Below are 20,471 nucleotides of genomic sequence, written 5' to 3'. Positions count from 1 at the left end.
ATAATTGTCCTAACTTAGGGTTTTGAGGAGGATCAAGTGAGATAAAACATGTAGAAAGTAAGGGAGTTAGGAGGGTAAGAAAATGTTAGGCATAGGGTTTGGCAACTGCAAAGACCCTGAGGCAAGAGCATGCGTAGAGTGGTGCAGTGGTGAAGGAGGAGATTGGTAACAGGGAGGCCAGAGTGCCATTTGAACAAGTTAAGGACTTTGGATTCTTTTTTAAGATGGGAAGTGTAAGGAAGGTTTTGACGAGACTCCCATCAACTTGTTCTAGGAGGATCACTGTGGCTCCTTTGTTAAGAGTAGACTGTAACGGTCCTGAGAAGAGAAGCTGGCTGGATTTGTGATATACTTGAGGGCAGAGCCAGCAGAATGATACAGATGTGCTAAATACCATGGCACAATAGATGCATTCCTGGGGCATAAGGGGAACACTGAGGAGGGACACCCTACCCAGGGAGAATTTCCTGGAAGGAAAGGTGAACTCTTGAGGCTATAGAGAAGTGAGCCAGGTAGACTGAGCAAAAGAAGTTGCAAAGTTACGTCGGCCTGAAGAAAACCAGGAGCTGGTTTGGTGTCCCTGGAGGGGAAGGTAAGGCAAGGGATGGAATAGGCCTGCACATGTGGGCCACGTGAGAGGCCCAAACAGCATTTCCAGTGGACCCCATGTCGTATTAGGCTTTTCACGTTTTACCTCATTTGATCCTCAACAAAACCTCAAGTAGATACAATTACTGTTCTCATTTTACAAATGAGTACATAGACCCATTTATATTGACTTGACCAGGGCCATCCAACTAAGTAATTGGTGGTGCTGGGTCCTCAACCCAAGACTCACACCAGGATCCCTGAACTCCTTAAGCATCCAGGAACAACAACAACAACAAAACATCCAGGAACATACATTCAAGAAACACATAACCCCCACCTACACTAGTGCAGGGCGGGGCTAGGGGAGGCAGCAGCAGGAGGAGGGAGGTGCAGTTTTTCTCTACAACCAGCCCCTACTCCATCTGGCATTCAAAGAAGGAACTGGATCTGCCCCACTACAGTTTGCACTGTACCTGATGCCCCCTTCACAGGCTGGAGAAGGGCCCCACACTTAGAAGGGCGCTGGGCCTGGTTTAATGCTCTGACGTTGACTTTAAAATTCTCAACCTTGGGCAACCCCGGGTGGCTCAGCGGTTTAGTGCTGCCTTCGGCCCAGGGCGTGAGCATGGAGCTTGCTTCTCCCTCTGCCTGTGTCTCTTGCCTCTCTCTGTTTCTCGAATAAATAAATAAAATCTTAAATGAAATTCTCAACCTTTTTAAAATAAGGGGCGCTACATTTTCAGATTTCACTGTGAAATGTAAGTAACCAGTCCCGACTCTCCCCGGTGCCCTGCACACTAGACTTTAAGGGCAACTGAAGATTTTCCACGGTGATGTCCCAAGAGGTTGGTGCACCTGTCCTCCGGGTAAGACGCAGGTTCTTCTCAGTGGGGCTGTGATGCGGGGCTTCGCACGGGCGACCGCCCCGGCCTGGAAGGGCCTGGAAGGGCCTGGAAGCGGCGCAGCCACCCTAGCCGGTAGGTGAGGTTGGGAAGGCTCGGTGCGTGGGGGTGGCACGGGGACAGCAGGCAGCGGGAACACCGGGCCCGCCCCCGGCCACGCGGAGCCGCGGAGCCCCGGAGCCCCGGAGCCGCGGGCGCGCCGGGACCGGGCGGCGGGAACCGGGGACGCGCGCGCGCCCGGGGCGGGGCACGCTGCCGGCTGCTCCTCCTCCGCGCGGGCCCGGCGGCCGCTGCCTCTGCGGCCCGACGCGGGTCCCGGGGAGCGGAGCCGGAGGCGGGGAGGCGGGGGCCGGGCGGCGGCGCCCTCATGGAGCCCAACGTGCGCTTCTGGATCGCCGAGCGTCAAGTAGGGCCCGGGCCGGCGCGGCTGGGGGCGGGGTGGCCCTGGGCCCCGTGGGGGCGCCGCGTGCGCCCGACCGCCCGCCCGCCGGCCCGGGCGACCTTGGGCAGGCCACGTGGTCGCGCCACCCGCCTCCCCATCTCGGGTCCCGGGCGGGGACGACCGGGAGACCCAGAGTGCGGGGTGCCCACGGCCGCGGCGGGGCCCGCCTGTCACCCCTGCCCCAGGCCTGGCCCGCGAGGGTCGCCGCAAGGTCACCGCGCCCTGCGGAGTCACCCCTCCCCTCGGGTGCCTGCCTCTGCCGCCGTGGCTGCTGCTGGGCGTCAGCCTGGGGCGGACCCGGTGCCCCCGGAGCGCCCGGCCTCCAACCTCGGCGGGCTGGGCCGCTGGGGACGCGGGGACGCGGGGACACGGGGCTGCGGGCCGCCTCGGGGCGTGCCTGGGCGGCGCTGCCGGTGGAGGCGGGACGGGAGCCTGGGGGCCCTTTAAAGATGTTCTAGTGGCCGCATTCAAGGGGGTAGAAAGAAAGAGCTGAAATTAATTTTAATGGCATATTGTATTTAGCCCAACAAATCTAAAACACTAACATTTCAACATATAATCATTTATTAATGAGATATTTACACACTTTTTTTTTCTAGGAAGTTCTTTGAAATCTGGTGTATATTTTACACATACGGTTTGGCCTGGCTGCGTTTCAGGGGCTCCACAGCCACGTGCGGTTAACTGCACGGTGTAATCCTAGAGGGTTCTCTTTCAGCCTTACCTGAAGTAGGGCCCAAACCTGTTTTCTTAAGTGAGGAAGTTGAAAGGCAGAGGGAGCTCATGCTTCCTCAACTTTGCACCAAAACTGGTGCAAAGTTGAGGGGGGCGCGTTGGGAGCAAGCCATGCTTCCTCCATGTGGGAACCAAGCTGCCTTCACTGAAGCCTTGCTGGAGGTGTCTGGTTCTTTATGACGAAAGTTAAGCCTTATAACAATGATAAGAGGGTAAAGAAATTCTGAGACCCTTCATGGTATTAGCTTCAAGGTCATTTGTGGGATGTGGACTAGGCCCATCTGGCCCCAAAGTCTGGGCTTTTAACCCTTAAGCGTAATTTGATATTGGAGTAGTTAAGAGCATATGCTGCTGAGTCTTATCCTGGCTGGGTTTCCATGAGCTCTTCTACACCTCTTTCCTCACCTGTAAGATGGGGATGTTGCGAGGATTCCAGGAGGTGTTTCAGTTAGAAAACCCTGTTGGGGTCTCAAAAATAATGCTGTTATTATGACCATATATCTTTTTTTTTTTCCTGCCACCATTAACCTGGTGTTCTTCTCCCTCATAAGTTTTTTTTCTCTTAAGTCTTTTATTCAGAGATTTCTTCAGTGGACAGAATTGTTGGATCCTACAAATTTGGTCGTTTCAGTTGTAAGTATTTCCTTGTTTTCAGAGATAAGAAATTTCACATTTTATTCTGAAATGTAAAGACTTCGCTTCCCTATGACAGCAGTTGAAACCGAACCCATATATATTATCATGGTTTTATTCCTTCCAAATGAGCTTGTTAGATTGGAAGGTTAAGAGCAGACAGGTAACACCAAACTCTCAGCCAGGTGCTGGTGGTTGAAAAGGGATCAAAACAACAACCCCTGGTATGGAAGGAGGATTGACAAAGGTGGTCACTGACCTAGATCTCGGGATCTAAGGGAGGGATATGGCAGGAAACTGGGGGAGGGTGTTGAGGGAAGGCCGGGAGGCAGGCAGGAAGGGCCAGGTAGAGAGGACTGTAAGCAAAGCCCAGGGACAGAGCATGCTTCCAGTTTATCTTTTATTTTATTTATTTATTTATTTTTTTAAGATTTTATTTATTTATTCATGAGAGATACAGAGAGGCAGAGACATAGGCAGAGGGAGAAGCAGGCTCCCTGCAGGAAGCCTGATGCAGGACTGGATCCTAGAATCCCAGGATCATGACCTGAGCCAAAGGCAGGTGCTCAACCACTGAGACACCCTGGTGTCCCTCAGTGTGACTTTTAATGCAGGAAAGAAACCAGGCAGTTCCTGACCAGCCTTGTGTGCATTCAGAGGGGAGAGGTTTGCATTTAGCCTACAGGGTGAGGTGGGGAGGTTTGAGTTCCAGAGGGTCTCTTTGGTCACCATGTGGCGAGTAATCAGAGGGGACCAGATGGTAGGTAAGGTGATCTGTTCAGGGGATGGCTTGGCTGTCCAAGCGAAAGATGAGGGTTTGAAACAGGTGTGGCTGAGGGCTCAAGAGGAAGAGATACTGTATCACCAGCAATCATTCTTTAGGCCCAGACCCACAGGGACACTCCCATCCTTATGCTCAAGATGTCTCATGCAGCCTTGTTTATAATAGAGAAAAACAACCTGAATCCCCAATAGCAGGGAAATAGAGAAACATAATGTGGTATATTCATACAGTGGAATACTTTTATTAAAGTTAAAAGTGATGATCTAATTATCAATGTATAATATTAAGTGGAGACAATATATATGATGTTAAATGAAAAACATCTACAGTGTTGAGTGGAAAAAGCAGGATGCATAAAGTACAATATTTATGCAAATTGCAATATAAAGACCCAACACTACATCTTTCTTTACAGATACATGTATTCGTCGTGTATATCTAACTTAAAAAAGTGGGCTGGAAGTTAATACCTTGAACTCATAATAGTGGTTATCTCAGAGAATGGGGAGACGTGAAACTGGGGATGATGGCTTTTTGGGAAAAAAAAATTGGAAGCAAATATAACTGAATGTTTACAGTTATTAATTCTGGGTGAGGGGATTGTGCATATGTACTCATTTCTTTGTATTTTCTGTATTTAATTCTCTTTTCTCAAATTAAGAAATAAATGAAGAGAGGAAGTAAGCCTGAACCGATCAGATGTGGGAGTGAGAGAGAGAAGGGACTTCCAGGTTTCTAACTTTTAAAGCCAGGCGGCTGGCGGTAGCGCTCACAGAGACAGCTGACAACAGCTGTCTGGGGGGTGGGGGAGGGATGCCACCAGCGGGTTGAGCTTCCTGAGCTCGGAATCCGAGTGACACACAGGACTATCCTCTTGGAAACGCAGGGAGTAGAGAGCCTTGGCTACATGTTGCACTAAAATCAGGTGTGCATGAGCATGTGATTCCTAAATCTGTGGACAAAAAGAAACAAGGTTGAGATCATTGCTCGATTTCTTTCTGTCTGATTATAGGAAAAAATAGAAAAATCAAGGCAACTATTGTTAACAAATGAAGATGCATCCATCCGTGACTTGGAGGACCCAAGGGTATGTCTCCTATGCTTGGTTCAAGGTTGGATGTGGTTGCTTTCAGGAGATTTTGCTTTCATGGTCTGAAATCAGGTGGAGTTTTGTCATGGGAGACACTGCCCAGGGGATCTGCTTTCCAAAACTGGGTTAGGTTGTTTTTTTGTTTTTGTTTTTGTTTTTGTTTATATGTAATTAGAATCCATTCTCATAAACCAGATTATTAGTAGGAATAACTACTGTTAAGGAGAAAAAAAATCATAGGTCCTATGCTCAGATTATTAGTGGGGATTCTCTGTGGCTGATCCCTGGAGCCCCATGGCAAACTCCAGAATTCAGGCGGGCCTCTGAAGTCGGAATCTATTTCTCATTAGAGGTACTGTTTCGGGTCAGGGCTATATTCCTGCCCAAAGAATTAAACCAAGTATTTGTTATCTGTCTTGTGGTGTATGGGGCTTTCCAGAGCCCACAAACATCAGTCCTGTGAGGCAGCCTGTGGAAAGCTCACATATTTATTTATTTTTATTTATTTATTTTTAAGAACTTGGTGGGGCTTCTGGGCTCACAGCCTGGCTCTGAGGCAGGTGCCTTGGCCAATGGCATGGTGCGTCCCCTGCAAACAGCCTGCTCTTCTCTGAGCCAGGGGCAGGCTGGATTCAGGGACTCATCTGAGGGATAAGTTAGGTGTTGGCCATGAGTCCTCTCCAAGGTGAGACACTGAGGACCTTTTGTTTTTATTTTTAAAAAAGATTTTATTTATTCATAAGAGACACAGAAGACACAGGCAGAGACACAGGCAGAAGGACTCGATCCCAGGACCCCAGGATCACAACCTGAGCCAAAGGCAGATGCTCAACCGCTGAGCCATCCAGGAGTCCTGATACTGAGGACTGGGGTGGCTCAGCGGTTTGGCACCTGATACTGAGGACTTTTTAATGTTGTGGTCATTTTCTTTCTGTGGATCATCTCATTGCTTATTGTTCTTTTGTTTGTTTGATTCATTTATTTTTATTTGTTCCAGTCATGTGGCATGGAACCATTCTGGTCTTCCCTCTTGAAAAGGCAGAGTAAAGGTGGCCCCAGAAATGAGACTTGAGTTTTTTTTTTCTTCTTTGCTGCCAATTTGCCTTTCAAAGCTGTTGCTTGTTTTTTCTCTTTTTAGATAAAAGAAGCTTGGAAGAGAAGTCTTGTAAGTTTCAGTCCCTTCCTAATTTTTAGCTTCCTACGGAAACAAAACCAAACATCAGACTAACTGTTGTGTTTACCCTTGTGAAGTCAACAGTGCATCCTGACAGCAGCAAACTGATCCCTGTTCCTTTTCGACCTGCAGGTGAGCTGATTCTAATTTTTGGAAGTGGGTTGGGCAAACATGGTTTGTAACAGTTAAAAGAGCCTGGCCTGCCTTATTATTTATTTATCTATTTATTTATTTTTCCTAGAAGGATTTCTGACAGTGAGTCTGGAAACCACAGCTTAAAAAGGATGTTTGAAGAGTCTGGGGTTGGTAGAGGAATAGAGCAGGTTTGGGAGCAGAGCTGTGTCCAGTCCTGTGGAAAGATCTGGGGGCTGGTGGGGAGGGCACAGGCCTGGGTCTGCAGCCTGCTTTGCTCTGTCATTCCCCGAGGAACACAACCAGTCATTCCATTGATGGTTCCAGAACTTGTAACTCATAAGTGTTTTGGATTCCATGTAGTCTTCTCTCTCTCTTAACTATGAGGAGGGGAATAAAACCCATGATTGTACAGGGCCTTTTTAACTATAAAATTCTCTCTGTTAGAAACAAGAAACTGAAAACAATGTGAATATCCAGCAATTCAGACTATAGTTAAATAATTCATTAAAAAGAATGAAGTAAATCCTATGCACTAATGTAGAAGGATGAATCTTCAGGAACTAGTATTAAGGGGAAAAAAGGCAAAGTATAAAACAGTATATAGTGATCCTATTTGTATAAATAAGTACGGCAAGGATAAGAGAATGTGGGAGTTTGCATCTATCCTGATAGACATCTCGATGGAAAAATACTTGTTTCTCCTCTCAATCTTCACTTTTTTTTTTAAGCCCACACACGAGTTGGCATTTTTTTAAGTTTATTTATTGTTTTTAGTCATCTCTACACCCAACGTGGGGCTCAAACTCACAATCCCCAGATCAAGAGTTGTGTGCACTCCCAACTGAGGCAACCAAGTGCCACTGATGCTTTACTTCTGACATCAGATGTGCAGGCTTTTCCTATACCTTTCAGTTCTGTGGCAACAGCCAGGTGTCCTACAGTGTTTTTTTGTTTTGTTTTGTTTTTTTTGTTTTTTTTTTGTTTTAAGATTTATTTATTTATTAATGAGAAACAGAGAGAGAGAGAGAGAGAGGCAGAGACACAGGCAGAGGGAGAAGCAGGCTCCATGCAGAGAGCCTGATGTGGGACTCAATCCCAGGACTCCAGGATCACGCCCTAGGCTGAAGGCAGGCACTAAATCGCTGAGCCACCCAGGGATCCCTATCCTACAGTTTTAACTTGTTGTGCCCAAGATTGCGAATCCGAGAAACCACCAAGGAGCTGACACCGATGCAAGTACATGAGGGTTTATTTACAAGCTTGAGCTTGGGTCCAAGTGTACTCCAAACAGCAGAGCAGGGACTTGGACCCCAAAGCGGGTTACAGCTGGGTTTTTTATGGGCTGGTCTAGGGAATCTTCAGAAGGGGTGGAGGAATTTTTTCCATTCCAATATGGGGAAAAGGGTGGGGGAGTTTCTTAAAATCTGATACGGGATTCTCTGCCGAGGGCATTCTGAGCTTTATTGTCTTTCTGATATGGGATTACCTGCCTAGGACAATCTGCAGTTTTTCCTGTAAAGTTCAGCTCTTACTCCCAGGGACCTAAGATGGCTGTACTTGTGCTAATACTAAACTTGAGGTGGGATGGCCTTAATTTTTCTCGGCCTTCACAAACTCAGTTCTGACACTATCAACCTGGAGACAGCAACAGACCCCACGAGTTAAGGGCTCAGGCCCACAAGACCACCCCCCTACCTCAGATGCCAATTGAAAGTCCAGATTCCCACCTGTCCTTCTGACCAACCTGCTATAAACAACTCCCTCTTTAGGTTTGAAATTGCTAGAATGGCTCACAGAACTCAGGAAGACAGTTTACTTACTAGGTTTCCAGTTTATTATAAAAGCGAACAGATGGAAGAGATACAGAGAGCAAGGTGGGCTGGGGGCGGGGGGAGGGGGGGGCTTCCACACCCTCTCCAGGCCACCACCTGGCTGCATGCTCAGCAGCCCAGAAACAGTGTGAACCTGTGGCTCTACTAGTATGGTTGACTAAAATCCTTGGCATTGTGATTAGCCCTGCCTCCAGCCCCTTTCCTTGTCCCTGGAGATAGAGGTAGCAGGTAGGGCTGACAGGTCACCTGGGTGTTCCCCTGGCAACCAGCCCCCTCCCTAGGGGCTTTCCCTACATCCCCTTGTTGACATAAAGTCAGGTGAGGTGGAAGGGGGCTGGTTAGGGTAAAAAAAAAAAGACCCCCATTTCACCTTTTTTACTGCTGTTCTCAGGAAATTCCAAAGGTTTTAGGATCTCTGTGCTAGGAACAGGGACGAAGAGCAAATCCAGGTTTCTTCTTATAAATGACAGTATCACGGATGTGCTAAGTTTGTGTGGAAGGAGGAACAGGTTAACGCCGCTTGCCTTCTAAGTGGGCCTTCCCAGGGGGGAGGCCTTGTTCGGTCTCTCTGGGCTGTGCTAACTGAAATGCTTGCCATATGCACGTAGTTATTATTAGGAAAAATAAAAAATGAGTAAACACTGTCCTGCGGTGTCTGTGCCTTCAGGGTGCCCGAGGGGAGGTTCGCAGGGGGGTGGTGCCCCTCTGGGCCTCCCCCCTCATCCCCTCTCGGCCTGGGCAGCGGCAGCCACTGACCCCCTTTTCTTTATTGCCAGCTCTCCTACCGTTCACGGCACCCATGGTGAGTCAGCTACCTTTATGAGACCCCAGGTTTAGGAAGATGCACTTGGGAGTACATACTCCTCAGCCGCCCTGCCCTGGTACATCATATGTCCTGGAGGCAGGGACCACTCCCGGGTGTCCCCAGGTGTCCCCAAGTGTCCTGTCGGTGTTCCCTGAGCATCGCTCGCCCATCGCCTGCCTGGTAGCCTCATCCCAGCTTCTGGGGGTGGGGGGTGGGGGGCTCAGCGCAGCATCTTCCCTGGGAAGTTCTTTACCCTGGCAAGCTCCCTCTTCCCTCTGAACACTTAAAAGATATTTTCTTTATTTTTCTTTAAAGATATTTTTCTCCATGCTGTCAGTAAAAAGTCTGAAGTCCGTGATTTTACCTCAGGTAAAAACTATTTCTATGTCATGATGACCAAATTCTGTTGTGCCCGCATGATCCTAGTGTGTGATCTGTGTGCCTCTATCTTTCTGCAGATTTCCTTCTATACCTACACTACAGCGTTCAACATTGTCAATGGAAATGCAAGTTATGTGAGTATTAGGAGGCTGAGAGGATATATAATCCTGTGTGATTTCTTTGGGGTTTTTTGTTTGTTTGCATGTTTTAATTATCCTTCCTGGGTAAAACTGTGGTATTTGCTAAATACCTACTTTTGATTCTTCCTTAGAATCGTCACCTATACGAGAGTCTACTGCTAGGGACAGGAGTGATTGCCTCTTCATCCTTTTTTGGAGTGGGTATTTTAAAAATTTGTAAAATCTTTTTCTTTCTTCAGAAGAATAAAAACTATTCTGAATTACAAATTTGTTTCAATGTAAACAATTTAGAAAGTGTGGCTAAGACATAAGAAAGGAAGTGGTCACTTGTAATCCTGTCACCCCCTAAATAAGCATCTCCACATAAGCACATGCATATTATGCATATGTGCATAATAAGCATTTCCCAAATTTTTAGGCATATACTCAGTACTCTTTAACTTTTTAAAAAAAAATTACTTATGCTACATAAATGTGTTATACAAATTTTGTGTTGCTTTGGATGTCAGGACACTGTGATAGTTAAAAATATAGACATCAGAGTCGGATAAACCTGCATTGGCATCCTGCCTCAGATTCTTACAGGCTCAGAGACTCTGGACAAGTTACCTCCCTAAGCCTCCACGTGTTCCTCTGATGATTGGGAGAACACTTCAACTTTGCAAGAATTAAAAAATACACGGACAGCACTTGCCATGGCCTGACCTGTGCTATTGTGTATGTTGAGCCGATTTTCTGGTCCCATGCAATAATGATTTTTTTCTCTTATTTTTCTAGCTATTCCCCCGTCTGCTCCAGCTGCGGCTGAATAACGCTTTGTTGAAAAGAGCCCTTCCCATCATCTTTCTCAGTAAGCAGGAAGCATGTAACCTTGTGGTCTCTGAGCCTTCTTCCTACATCTTCAGGGGCAGCCACGTCCCACGCCCCATGGTGACGAATGACCGCTGCTGTTTTGCAGCTTCCCGGGGCCTCTGGGCCCAAATTAGGTCCTTGGGTTGAGAGGTGGCCCTTGCTCTGTAGCTGTGCTTCCCACTGTCAAGGAATGAACACAAACCCAGGGACACAAATTGCATCTGAAAGACTGTGCAAGCCCTCTGCATGCATTATTTCACTTACTCCTGACAAGACGTGTGGGTAGCAATGTTATTCCACTTACAGATGAAGAGGCTGAGGCAGGACTTTAAGCAACTGCCCAAGGGTCATACACAGACGAGGTGGCAGCATGGGGGATTCCAGCCTGGTGGGCTGACTCCAGTGGAAGTCAGGGGAAGGCAGAGATCTTAGCCTACCTGTTTTAAGTTTGCCAGCCCGCAAGTTCACTGGTTCACACTCCAAATTTGAGTTTGAAAATCCTAACAGTTTGAGAGTTGTCAGAATGATATCAGTGGTAAAATATGGGAAAATGTTATAGAAACCTGGCCAGACCTTTCACTTTTGAGGTTCATCCACCTGTACCATGTACCTACTAATAGTTTGTTGCTTTTTACTGCCGGGCAGCATTGTATCCTATGGAAGTACCTAGCACGTGTAATTCAAGGACCTAGGGACTTGTCCTGGAATCCTGTCAGGGGGCTGGACTGGACTTTCAGGGCTGTTGGAACCTGGTGCCAGGTTGTGGGCAGAATCCCAGAACGGGAGGCCAGCAGTTCAGACCCAGTTCCACAGCCCCCACGACAGAGCTTGGCTGGCCAGAGCATGCCAGGTGACTACCTGAGGGTTGGGGAAATGAAGCCATCGGAGAAAGAGGCTTGACACGAGAAAAGACGTTCCTTTGCTGGACCCAACCTACCCGCTGTTGTGCATTTTCTTCTTCACACCCACAGCCCACATCAGTGCAGTGAATGTTGTCGCAGTCCGAAGTCTTGAGCCCATTCGAGGGATTGAAGTCATGGACAAGGAAGGCCATGTCATGGGCTATTCCAGAAAAGCTGGGACAAAGGTAGGGTGACACTATGGAGTCTTAGCTGGCTTGCCTTTTGGGTGGAGCATGGAGTTTTCAGTTTGAGAGCCGGGAACAGAATCCTTTTTCCCTTCAACTTTTCCTTATCCGGTTTTCCCTCATTATGTGAAGGGGAGTAGTTTTACATTTTGCCCCACAGTGTTTGTTTGGTTTTGGTTTTGGTTTTGGTTTTTTTGCACCACAGTGTTTGAAAGATGGTGCATTAGTCTGGGTTCTCCAGAGAAACAGAACCAATAGGATATTGATTGATTGGTTGATTGATTGTAATTGGCTCATGCAATTGTAGGGCTCACAGGCAGGCTCGAAACTCAGGAGCCCATGCCATGGTCTTCAGGCAAAATTTCTCTTCTTTTTGGAAAACCTTATAGATTTTGCTCTCAGGCTTTCCAGCTGTTTGAACAAGGCCCATTCACACTATGGAAGGTAATCTTATTTAAAGTTAAATGAAAAAAAAAATAATAAAAAATAAAGTTAAATGATTGTAGACGTTAACCGCATCTAGGCGGCAGCACATCAGTTAGGGTTTGATTAAATTCCTGGGTGCTCTAGCCTAGCCAGGTTGATGTGTGTGACAGACCACCACGGATAGGCCTCTGCCAAACCCATGGCTGCTCTCTGAGGGTGAGACCTGGTGTTTCCAGTTCAGCATCCACCATACAGGCTGCTCTGTGCTTGAGGAAGTCAGCAGATTCCCTCTCTGGGTTTAAGAGAAGCATTTCTTCTCCACCTCACAACAGATTTTCTTATAGTCTTCATCTTGGAGGACCAGTTTGCTATAGAGAATGGCCTGAGGAGGGGCACCTGGGTGGCTCATTGGTTAAGTGTCTGCCTTTGGCTCAGGTCATTATCCCAGGGTCCTGGGATCGAACCCTGACCCTGCTCAGCAAGGGGAGTCTGCTTCTTCTTCCTCTGCACTTCTCCCCGCTCCCTGCTTGTCCTGTCTGCTCTCTCTCTCTAATAAATAAATAAAAATCTTTAAAAAAAAAATTGCCTGAGGAAATCTAGTGCTCTGACCAGAACTACTCTAAAAGGCCTCAATCTATAATAAGGTTTATTATTAAATAGTTTATTCTTTTGATCCATGCAGCACAGTGGCTTCTGTGTACATTCAGGTCGAAGAAACTGGAATGGCCTAGAGGGGTCTTATTTTGGGTGTGAACTTTTTAAAAAATGCTTTTTCAGCAGGTGAGTTGTTTTTTTTTTTAATGACTTCCATGAAGTGACATTAGCTAAAGAATGCAGTGTGAGATAGTTGTGTGCAAATGGCATGAGGAACAGCACAGAACAGCCCGATTCAAAGTGAAGGGAACAGTTTTTTATGGTGTGTGCGTCCGAGCGGACAACCTTCAGGACATCCTCCTGTCCCGTGTGTTAGCAGAAGAGGAGGTCAGAAAAGATAGCTGCCCGTTCGGTCAGTAAATACATCATTGTTTAGCTCACAAAGCACTCCTCTAAACCCTATCCATGAGTCACAGAGCTGAATTATAAACCATCAGATATGTGCCATCAGATTCCTGCCCGACCATTTCGTGGCATGTCTGAAAATAATGGCCACCTTTCTAAAGGAATTACAGCAGAGACTCAGTAATTACAGGTAACAAGGGGAGAATTGGCTGCCAGAAATAAAATACCTCATTTTTGAAATAAAGATTTTGTGCCCAAGAGCCACCCTAATGAGACCTTTTTAATAGCTTTATTGAGATATAATTTACATACTATAAAATTCACCTGTTGTGAGTGTAGTTTATGAATTGAGTAAATGTAAGCAGTTGCACAGCCATCACCACCACCAAAATGTCCAAATTTAGAACATTTTCGTTCTTTTTTTTTTTAATATTTTTTTTTTTATTATGATAGTCACAGAGAGAGAGAGAGAGAGAGAGAGGCAGAGACAGAGGGAGAAGCAGGCTCCATGCAGGGAGCCCGACGTGGGATTCGATCCCGGGTCTCCAGGATCACGCCCTGGGCCAAAGGCAGGCGCCAAATCGCTGCGCCACCCAGGGATCCCCATTTTCGTTCTAAAAATTTCCCTTATGCCCATTGAATCACTCCCTTCTCCCATCCCTGGCCCCAGAGAAACACCGATCTGCTTTATGCCTTCATAATTTTGACTTTTCAGAAATTTCACATTAGTAACTCCTACAATCGCTTCTTGGGTTTGACTTCTTTGATTTTCGAGCTTCATCCACCTGTACCGTGTACCTACTAACAGTTTGTTGCTTTTTACTGCGGGGCAGCATTGTATCCTATGGCTGTACCGACACATCTGCATATCCCTTCCCCCAGGCAGTGGGCATCTGGACTGTGTCCAGTCTCGGCAAGTCTGCATAATGCTGCTCTGAACCTGTGCAAGTCTTTAGGTGGAATCTATTTGCATTTCTCTCTCTCTCTCTTTAAGACTTTATTTATTTGAGAGAGAGGCAGAGACACGAGCAGGCTCCATGCAGGGAGCCTGACATGGGACTCGATCCTGGGTCTCCAGGATCACACCTTGGGCTGAAGGCGGCACCAGACCGCTGAGCCACCCCGGCTGCCCTGCATTTCTCTTCAGGTCCTTTACCTGCCGGGCATTAGGGCTGCTGTGAACTGTTCCCACAGCTGAAGAGAAGAGGGAGAGCCGGTGCACTTAGCCTGTGTGCCCGCCAGGTGTGGTGCTAGGCTCTGCTCCGCTTGGCCACGCTCTCGGCCACAAACTCCTTCTGTCTGGAAGCTGGGAGTGCTCAGCCTCCCAGGAGAGGCAGCCTCAGGCCCCGCCAGCTGTCTGGGTATCTAGTCCGCCTCTCCAGGAGGAACTTCATTTTTTGCATGAAGGCCGATTTAGAGTAAAAGAAAGACTTGATGGTCTGCTTCTTTTTTTTTTTTTTTTTTGAGTTTATCTTCCTCTTAAGAATAGAGTCTGCCACTGTGCGTAAGCATAAGCATTCTTTCATCATTTCCCTGTCACCAAAACGTTGATTGTCTTTGGCTAAAATTTCAGAAACTACGCAACTAGCAATATCTGATTGTAATAGGGCACCTTTGATCGGATTTCAGGGGCCAATCCATGCTGTTTTCCCTTGACTGGCCTTGGAAGCCGTTCAGCTGTGAACTGTGACATGTGTCCCGGTGCCCCTCAGGATGGGTGTCGGGTTCGCAGTGTCTTCCCCTGGCACACAGGCGGACTGAGGGGAGCCTTGCCCCACTGACGTCGAAACGCACCACCCTCAGCAGCCACTTTTCTCTTCCTGAAGTGGAGCAGTTTTATTTTATATTCCTGAAAGTTTATTTATTTTCCTATTTTAAAGATTTTATTTATTTATTTAGGAGTGAGAGCAAGAACAAGAGAGCAGCATAAAGAGGAGGGAGGGGCAGAGGGAGAGGGAGAAGCGGACTCCCTGATGTGGGGCTAGATCCTAGGACCCTGAGACCACGACCCAAGCCGAAGGCAGATGCTTAACTGACTGAGCCACCCAGGTGCCCCCTGAAAGTGTATGTTTGAAGAGCCACCCTCCTTGGCCCCCTCTGTCCTTGTTGGGGAAAGGCGTTCCCCACAGAGGAATCAGATGAGTAAGCGTCAGTGTAAGAAGCACTTGAGAGCAAGAGAAAGAGCCCAGAAGGCGGGCTGTAGTCACATCCTGAAGCCAAGAGTGGAAGAGACACGGTGGGAAGGGGGTGGTGGAGTGTGTGCCTATCCATCTTGTGCAGGGCAGTGCTGTATGGGGCGTTGTATCTTACCAGGAGTTGGCTTCTGTAGTTAGCATGCGAGTGTCACCTGTGGTCAGAATTCCCTTGAGAGTCTCTCTCTTACATTGCCCTTGAGTACGTGTGACTTTGTGCATGTAACCCATACGATGACATGTTTAAATGTTCAATATGTAGAGTGCATTATAGGAAAGATGACAGAATGTTATAAACTGTATATGTGCAAAGTGAGACTTTATAGCACACTTGATTACACAAGCGAAAGGCGGGTGCATACAGGTGGACTCGTGCGTGGCCCATGTGGGTATGATGCTATGCCAGTGCCCTCTGAGCTAGACTTCTGGAGGGTGCCCTCTGAGCTAGACTTCTGGAGGGTTCCTCACTGGAAAGGGTGGAAGTAGCTGGGGTGCTGCTCAGGATCGGGAGGCCAGTGGCAGCAGTCCTCAGTGGCAAATCCAGCATTTCCACTGAGGGGACTACCCTTTGGTTCTAGGAGACAATTTTTCTATAAGCTGCCTTTGCTGGTACTTAGTATTTTATTTGGGTGGTTAGCGGACTGATGGGGAGACAATAGTGAAGTTGCTGGGAGGTAAATCCCATCTCTAGTTACTCCTGGCACCAACCCCAGCCATCCTCCAGCCATGTGCACCAGAGGACCACAGCCTCTCTCCGCCTCTCTCCACGCACAGTTTTTTTCTAAGTGAGAGAGAGAGGAGTGCTGCTGTTTGCTTATCTCTGTCTTGAGTTGCAGGATCCCCAGAAATAGTCTCACCCCATGTGCTAAGATGCTTCCTTTCCATTTCCACCAGGCTGTTAGAGATACAGCATCATCCAGGGTAGTGCTGTATGGGACCTCAGCTTTTATTCCTGAAGTCTTCTCACACTATTTTGTAAGGTAAGAAGCATACTCAGCTCCCCGGGTAGGAATAAACATTCAACCCTCAAGATCCTTGAGTGTCAAACACTGAACCTGGTGGGAGGGATGGGAAGAAGTTGGTTCAGTCATCTTCTTAATCTCTCTTCATCCCAGCTGAGACAGTAGGACTGATTGGGGGCAGGTGTGGAAATCCAGAGGCGCACATTCCTTAACCCTGGACTCTCGCCCAGGCCCCCTCCTCAGTTAGCTTTGTGTTCTGAGGCATGTCCCAGCACCTGCTGAGGTCTTGAACGCTGAGTTGAGCTGATCTGCAGGTTTTCCAAGCTCTGTTGTGCTGTGAGTATTGCTCCAGCCTGTCTTCTTCCTTTATGGCAAATGTGCTAAGTCAGCCTAAGGGACTCCGATTCAGTGGACGGTCATCTCTTTGGAGAAGCAAAAAATGACCTATTAGGAGGAAGGCCTGGTGAGAAGCCCAGCATGCAGGAGCTTCAGCCAGAAGGCAGATGTGTTGCTTTAGATCCTGGGTCCGGGCAGGGGCGTAGGCTATGGCAGCTGAGCAGAAACTCTACTCCTCCTCCTCCTCATAGTGTCAGCTTCCTCCTGTCCTGCCACACATTGGCTCCTTCGTGTTGATGAGGGATGTGCCTGCCAATACCTCCCGGCTCATGTCCTCAAAGAGTTCTGACGAGGGACTAAAAACAGCAACCCCCAGGGAAGGCAGAGAATGTCTTCCACTCAGTTTACAAACTCCCAGGGAAGGGTTCGGTTGGCCAAATGAGGTCACCTGAACCAGTCTCCTCTGTCCAGCGTGGCGAGCTAGGAAGCCTTTGTTAGGGCCACGGAACAGCATATTTTCAAGAAGTAGCAGCATGCGGCTTCGAGCCAAGTGTTACCGTGGTCCATCGGCTGGGTCGGGGTGGAGACTTCTGCTGGCCCAGGCTCTTTCTAGAGCACTCTGGCTGGGTCAGAGCTGGGGCTCCCGTGAAAGCTGCGGCCCCTACCTGTCCTTAAAGCCCACATAGTGGCACCAGCTACCTGGGAGGAGAGATGGCGCTCATTTCCCACTGGCCTCTGCAGCCACAGTAATATCCAAGCCAGAGTGACCTTAGTGGCTCTTCTGGCTCAGCCCTTTCATTCTGCCTATGAAAAAAACCCAAGGCTCAGGAAGTGACTTGCTTGAGACCACCTCGGGCCTCTCCATGGCAGACACCGGCTGGACTCAGGACCTGGGGTCTCTGGCTCCCAGGCTGGGGTTCTTCGCATCCTCCTGCACTGTTTCTGACACCCTCAGAGGTCAGGGTCAGAATGTCCCGACCGTGTCAGCGGAGACCAGCATCTAGAGTCGGGCCTCTCACTTTTGAGCTGTGGGATTTTGGACAAGTGACTTAGCCAGCCAGTCAGTGGCTGTGTCCTCATTTGTGTGAAAGGGCCGATGATAACACAACCTCAGGGTTGCTCGGGATCAAATGGGCAACGCCCATGAAGTGCTTACCCCAGGCCTGACGTACCGTGAGCTCCGTCAGCATGCCTGCTGGTCTTGCGTGTTTGCTGGGGAGTGGGGACCAAACCATGGGCCAGCGGCTGGCTACACACGAGACATCAGAGCTGAGGGCCAGCCTCTAAAAAAAGCCTTGTAACCTTGTCTCTTACAGGACCCAGTTCTTCCGGCAACATCCATGGTCATTGTGGACCTTCAAGCTGGCCTGTACTGTTTTAGTAATGGGATTGATGGTGCCAGTTTCTTTTAGTATATTCCCACAAATTGAACGGGTAAGTGCCCTCTATTCAAATTTTTCTCAAAAAAAAAAAAAAAAAAACTTTTTCTTTTCCTCGTTATAAGAGTAAGATAAATAATTCTAAAATATCTGCAAAGTTTACAAAAGTGTAAAAATAACATTATTTAATCCCACCCCCCAGATCACTTGTGCAATTTGGGATTCTTTTTGTCTTAGCAGTATATCAGAAGCATTTTTCTGGGATATTTAAAAAAACCTTTGAGATATTTTTAATACCTCATAATATTCCATGGTGATGCCCCATCCGATGGGACTTTCTGCAGCGATGAAAATGTTTTATATCTGTGCTAATACAGCAGCCACTCTCCGTGTATGGCTGCTGAGCACTTATAGGGTGGCGACTGTGGCTGAGGCACTGAATGTTTATTTTTGTTTAGTTTTAAGTTACGTACTTATGTGCAGCTGGTGGCTACTGTATTAGTGCAGTTCTATAGCCCGGGATATATTATAATTCATGATGAGTCCAACTACCTGGATTCAAATTCCCAGCTCCTCTATGACCTTGATCAAGTTGCTTAAATTTTCTGAGATTGTTTCCATATCTATTTAAGAGAATTGAAGATAGTAGTATTTCTCAGAGGGCTGTTGCTGCTATCAGGGACGTTGTTGATATAATAGACATTACTGGTCTCTGGCATTTCTTCGCTGAAAATTTCAAATGCTTGTTTCTGTCACTGAAGTTAAAAATCAATGATGTCTTCAAAACTATTTAAATTTATGGAATGAGCTTGTTCAAAACCCAAATTACATTAATTGTAGGTTCACAGAATCATTAATTCAGGTGACTTTGCCGGCACATAACAGAGAAACTTTAAGTCATCTTAGATTAGATCATTGCGGTACGGCTCTAAGGGTGATAAATGACAGGATGGGATGGGCAGCTTCTCACTAAAATAAAATGTTAGAAGATTTTATTTTAAAGATTTTTTTGTTTATTTCTTCAAGAGAGATACAGAGAGAGAGGCAGAGACATGGGCAGAGGGAGAAGCAGGCTCCCTGTGGGGAGCCCAGTGTAGGACTTGATCCCAGGACCCCGGAATCATGACCTGAGCCAAAGGCAGACACCTAACCACTGAGATGTCCCGTTAGAAGATATTTTTAATTTTCACAGGCCCACCGATTAGACCATGGCTCGTCAAAATAAGATTGCAATAAAAGTGAATCCTTTGTAAAATTACTTCGGATTGCATTGGTACTCCGAGTGAAGCAGATGGCTGACCTGAAGGTTCGGTCATTTGCAGAAGTCTTTAAATCTTGGGGGACATCCTGCTGCCTTGGTCTGGTTTCCTCAGGGGGTCTTGTGTTCATCTTGCAAACACTTACAGAGGGCCTCCCCTGACCCACCAGCAGCTAGGTGTAAACGGGGTCTTGCCCTTGACTAGCTAAGAAAAAGCAATGATGTGTGGCTACCACGGGCTTTGATTTGGGGAAATAGGGGGACGAGGAGCCACAGAGCCCAGGAATCCTGACCTGGCTGAGGGTGGGGGGGTGGTGTGCTTTAAGAAGTCCAAGGGGAGAATCTTTCGCAGAGCTCCCTTTGCTGGCATAGGGGAGTCAGAATCTAGAACCAATGAGTTTTTGTTAGATAATCAAGCCTTTCTAGTTTGTCTCGTCCATGTCATCATGGGTCCTGGGATACATTTTTCCAGTGTTAGGAGTAACTTGGTTCCTTACTGTGATACCATTTCAGTCCTTGGCTAGTGGCTGCTTTCTTTTTTTGTTTGTTTTGTTTGTTTGTTTTTATTTATTTATTTATTTTTGAATTTTTATTTATTTATGATAGTCACAGAGAGAGAGAGAGAGAGAGAGAGAGAGGCAGAGACACAGGCAGAGGGAGGAGCAGGCTCCATGCACCGGGAGCCCGACGTGGGATTCGATCCCGGGTCTCCAGGATCGTGCCCTGGGCCAAAGGCAGGCGCCAAACTGCTGCGCCACCCAGGGATCCCTAGTGGCTGCTTTCTATGGCTGGGGCCTCTGGGGCATGAGGTTACCCTTCTTAAGGAAAGCCTAGATCCAGGACAGCCTGTCAGGGGTCTGAGCAACCATCTCCCCCTTTACCACCGCCATTCTCACTGGCCTTCTCAAGTCAGGCGGCCACCAGACTTAAAGTTACGGGGCCGAGTGGATGTGTTTGGGTCCTTGGGCCTGTGAGGGAGACTTCCCCACACAGGTGGCTGCAGACGCAGTGGGATTGCAGGGGAACACAGACACAGACGGGGTGGTATGGACATGACAGACGCAGCGTCAACGGTCAGGGGCTGGGGACAGTGGCAGGGGACACGCTGGGGAAAGGCAGCGTGGGCAGAGGGCACAGCTGGTACAAAAGCAGGGAGATGTGCTCTGGTGTGGTCCATCCCGGGCTCCCTGGACCCAGATGGCTTTGTCTGTGAGAGAGAAGAGGCTACAGGGTATTCCCACCCTTAACAAGTGTGACTTCTGGTTTATCCAGCACCTTCTGTGTCCTGGGGACTGTGCCACACAGTTAGTGTCTTGTCTTCAAGATAACTTTTCAA

General features: G+C 47.9%; 1 protein-coding gene across 3 annotated transcripts in view; it reads left to right on the top strand.

Moving 5' to 3' along the window:
- The first annotated feature begins 1,746 nt into the window (after positions 1 to 1,746).
- Positions 1,747 to 20,471, top strand: part of SFXN4 (sideroflexin 4) — a 34,884-nt gene continuing 16,159 nt past the window's right edge. Inside the window, exons 1-13 of one of the 3 annotated variants that reach the window (XM_025467400.3) lie at positions 1,747 to 1,899; positions 3,238 to 3,303; positions 5,100 to 5,174; positions 6,316 to 6,342; positions 6,429 to 6,483; positions 9,095 to 9,120; positions 9,439 to 9,492; positions 9,582 to 9,638; positions 9,776 to 9,841; positions 10,422 to 10,494; positions 11,468 to 11,583; positions 16,095 to 16,180; positions 17,815 to 17,932. In XM_025467400.3, coding sequence (XP_025323185.3) covers positions 1,861 to 1,899; positions 3,238 to 3,303; positions 5,100 to 5,174; positions 6,316 to 6,342; positions 6,429 to 6,483; positions 9,095 to 9,120; positions 9,439 to 9,492; positions 9,582 to 9,638; positions 9,776 to 9,841; positions 10,422 to 10,494; positions 11,468 to 11,583; positions 16,095 to 16,180; positions 17,815 to 17,932 — 858 coding nt within the window. In that variant the 5' untranslated portion in view covers positions 1,747 to 1,860. Of the gene's footprint in view, positions 1,900 to 2,040; positions 3,304 to 5,099; positions 5,175 to 6,315; positions 6,343 to 6,428; positions 6,484 to 9,094; positions 9,121 to 9,438; positions 9,493 to 9,581; positions 9,639 to 9,775; positions 9,842 to 10,421; positions 10,495 to 11,467; positions 11,584 to 16,094; positions 16,181 to 17,814; positions 17,933 to 20,471 lie in introns of those variants that run through there. The other 2 variants (XM_035707750.2, XM_049103487.1) reach the window with 2 other exon arrangements.

The sequence above is a fragment of the Canis lupus genome, chromosome 28, assembly GCF_003254725.2.
Source record: "Canis lupus dingo isolate Sandy chromosome 28, ASM325472v2, whole genome shotgun sequence".
Classification (NCBI taxonomy): Eukaryota; Metazoa; Chordata; class Mammalia; order Carnivora; family Canidae; genus Canis; species Canis lupus.
Note: the sequence above shows the minus strand (reverse complement) of the source record. Positions and strands in the feature narration are given on the sequence as shown.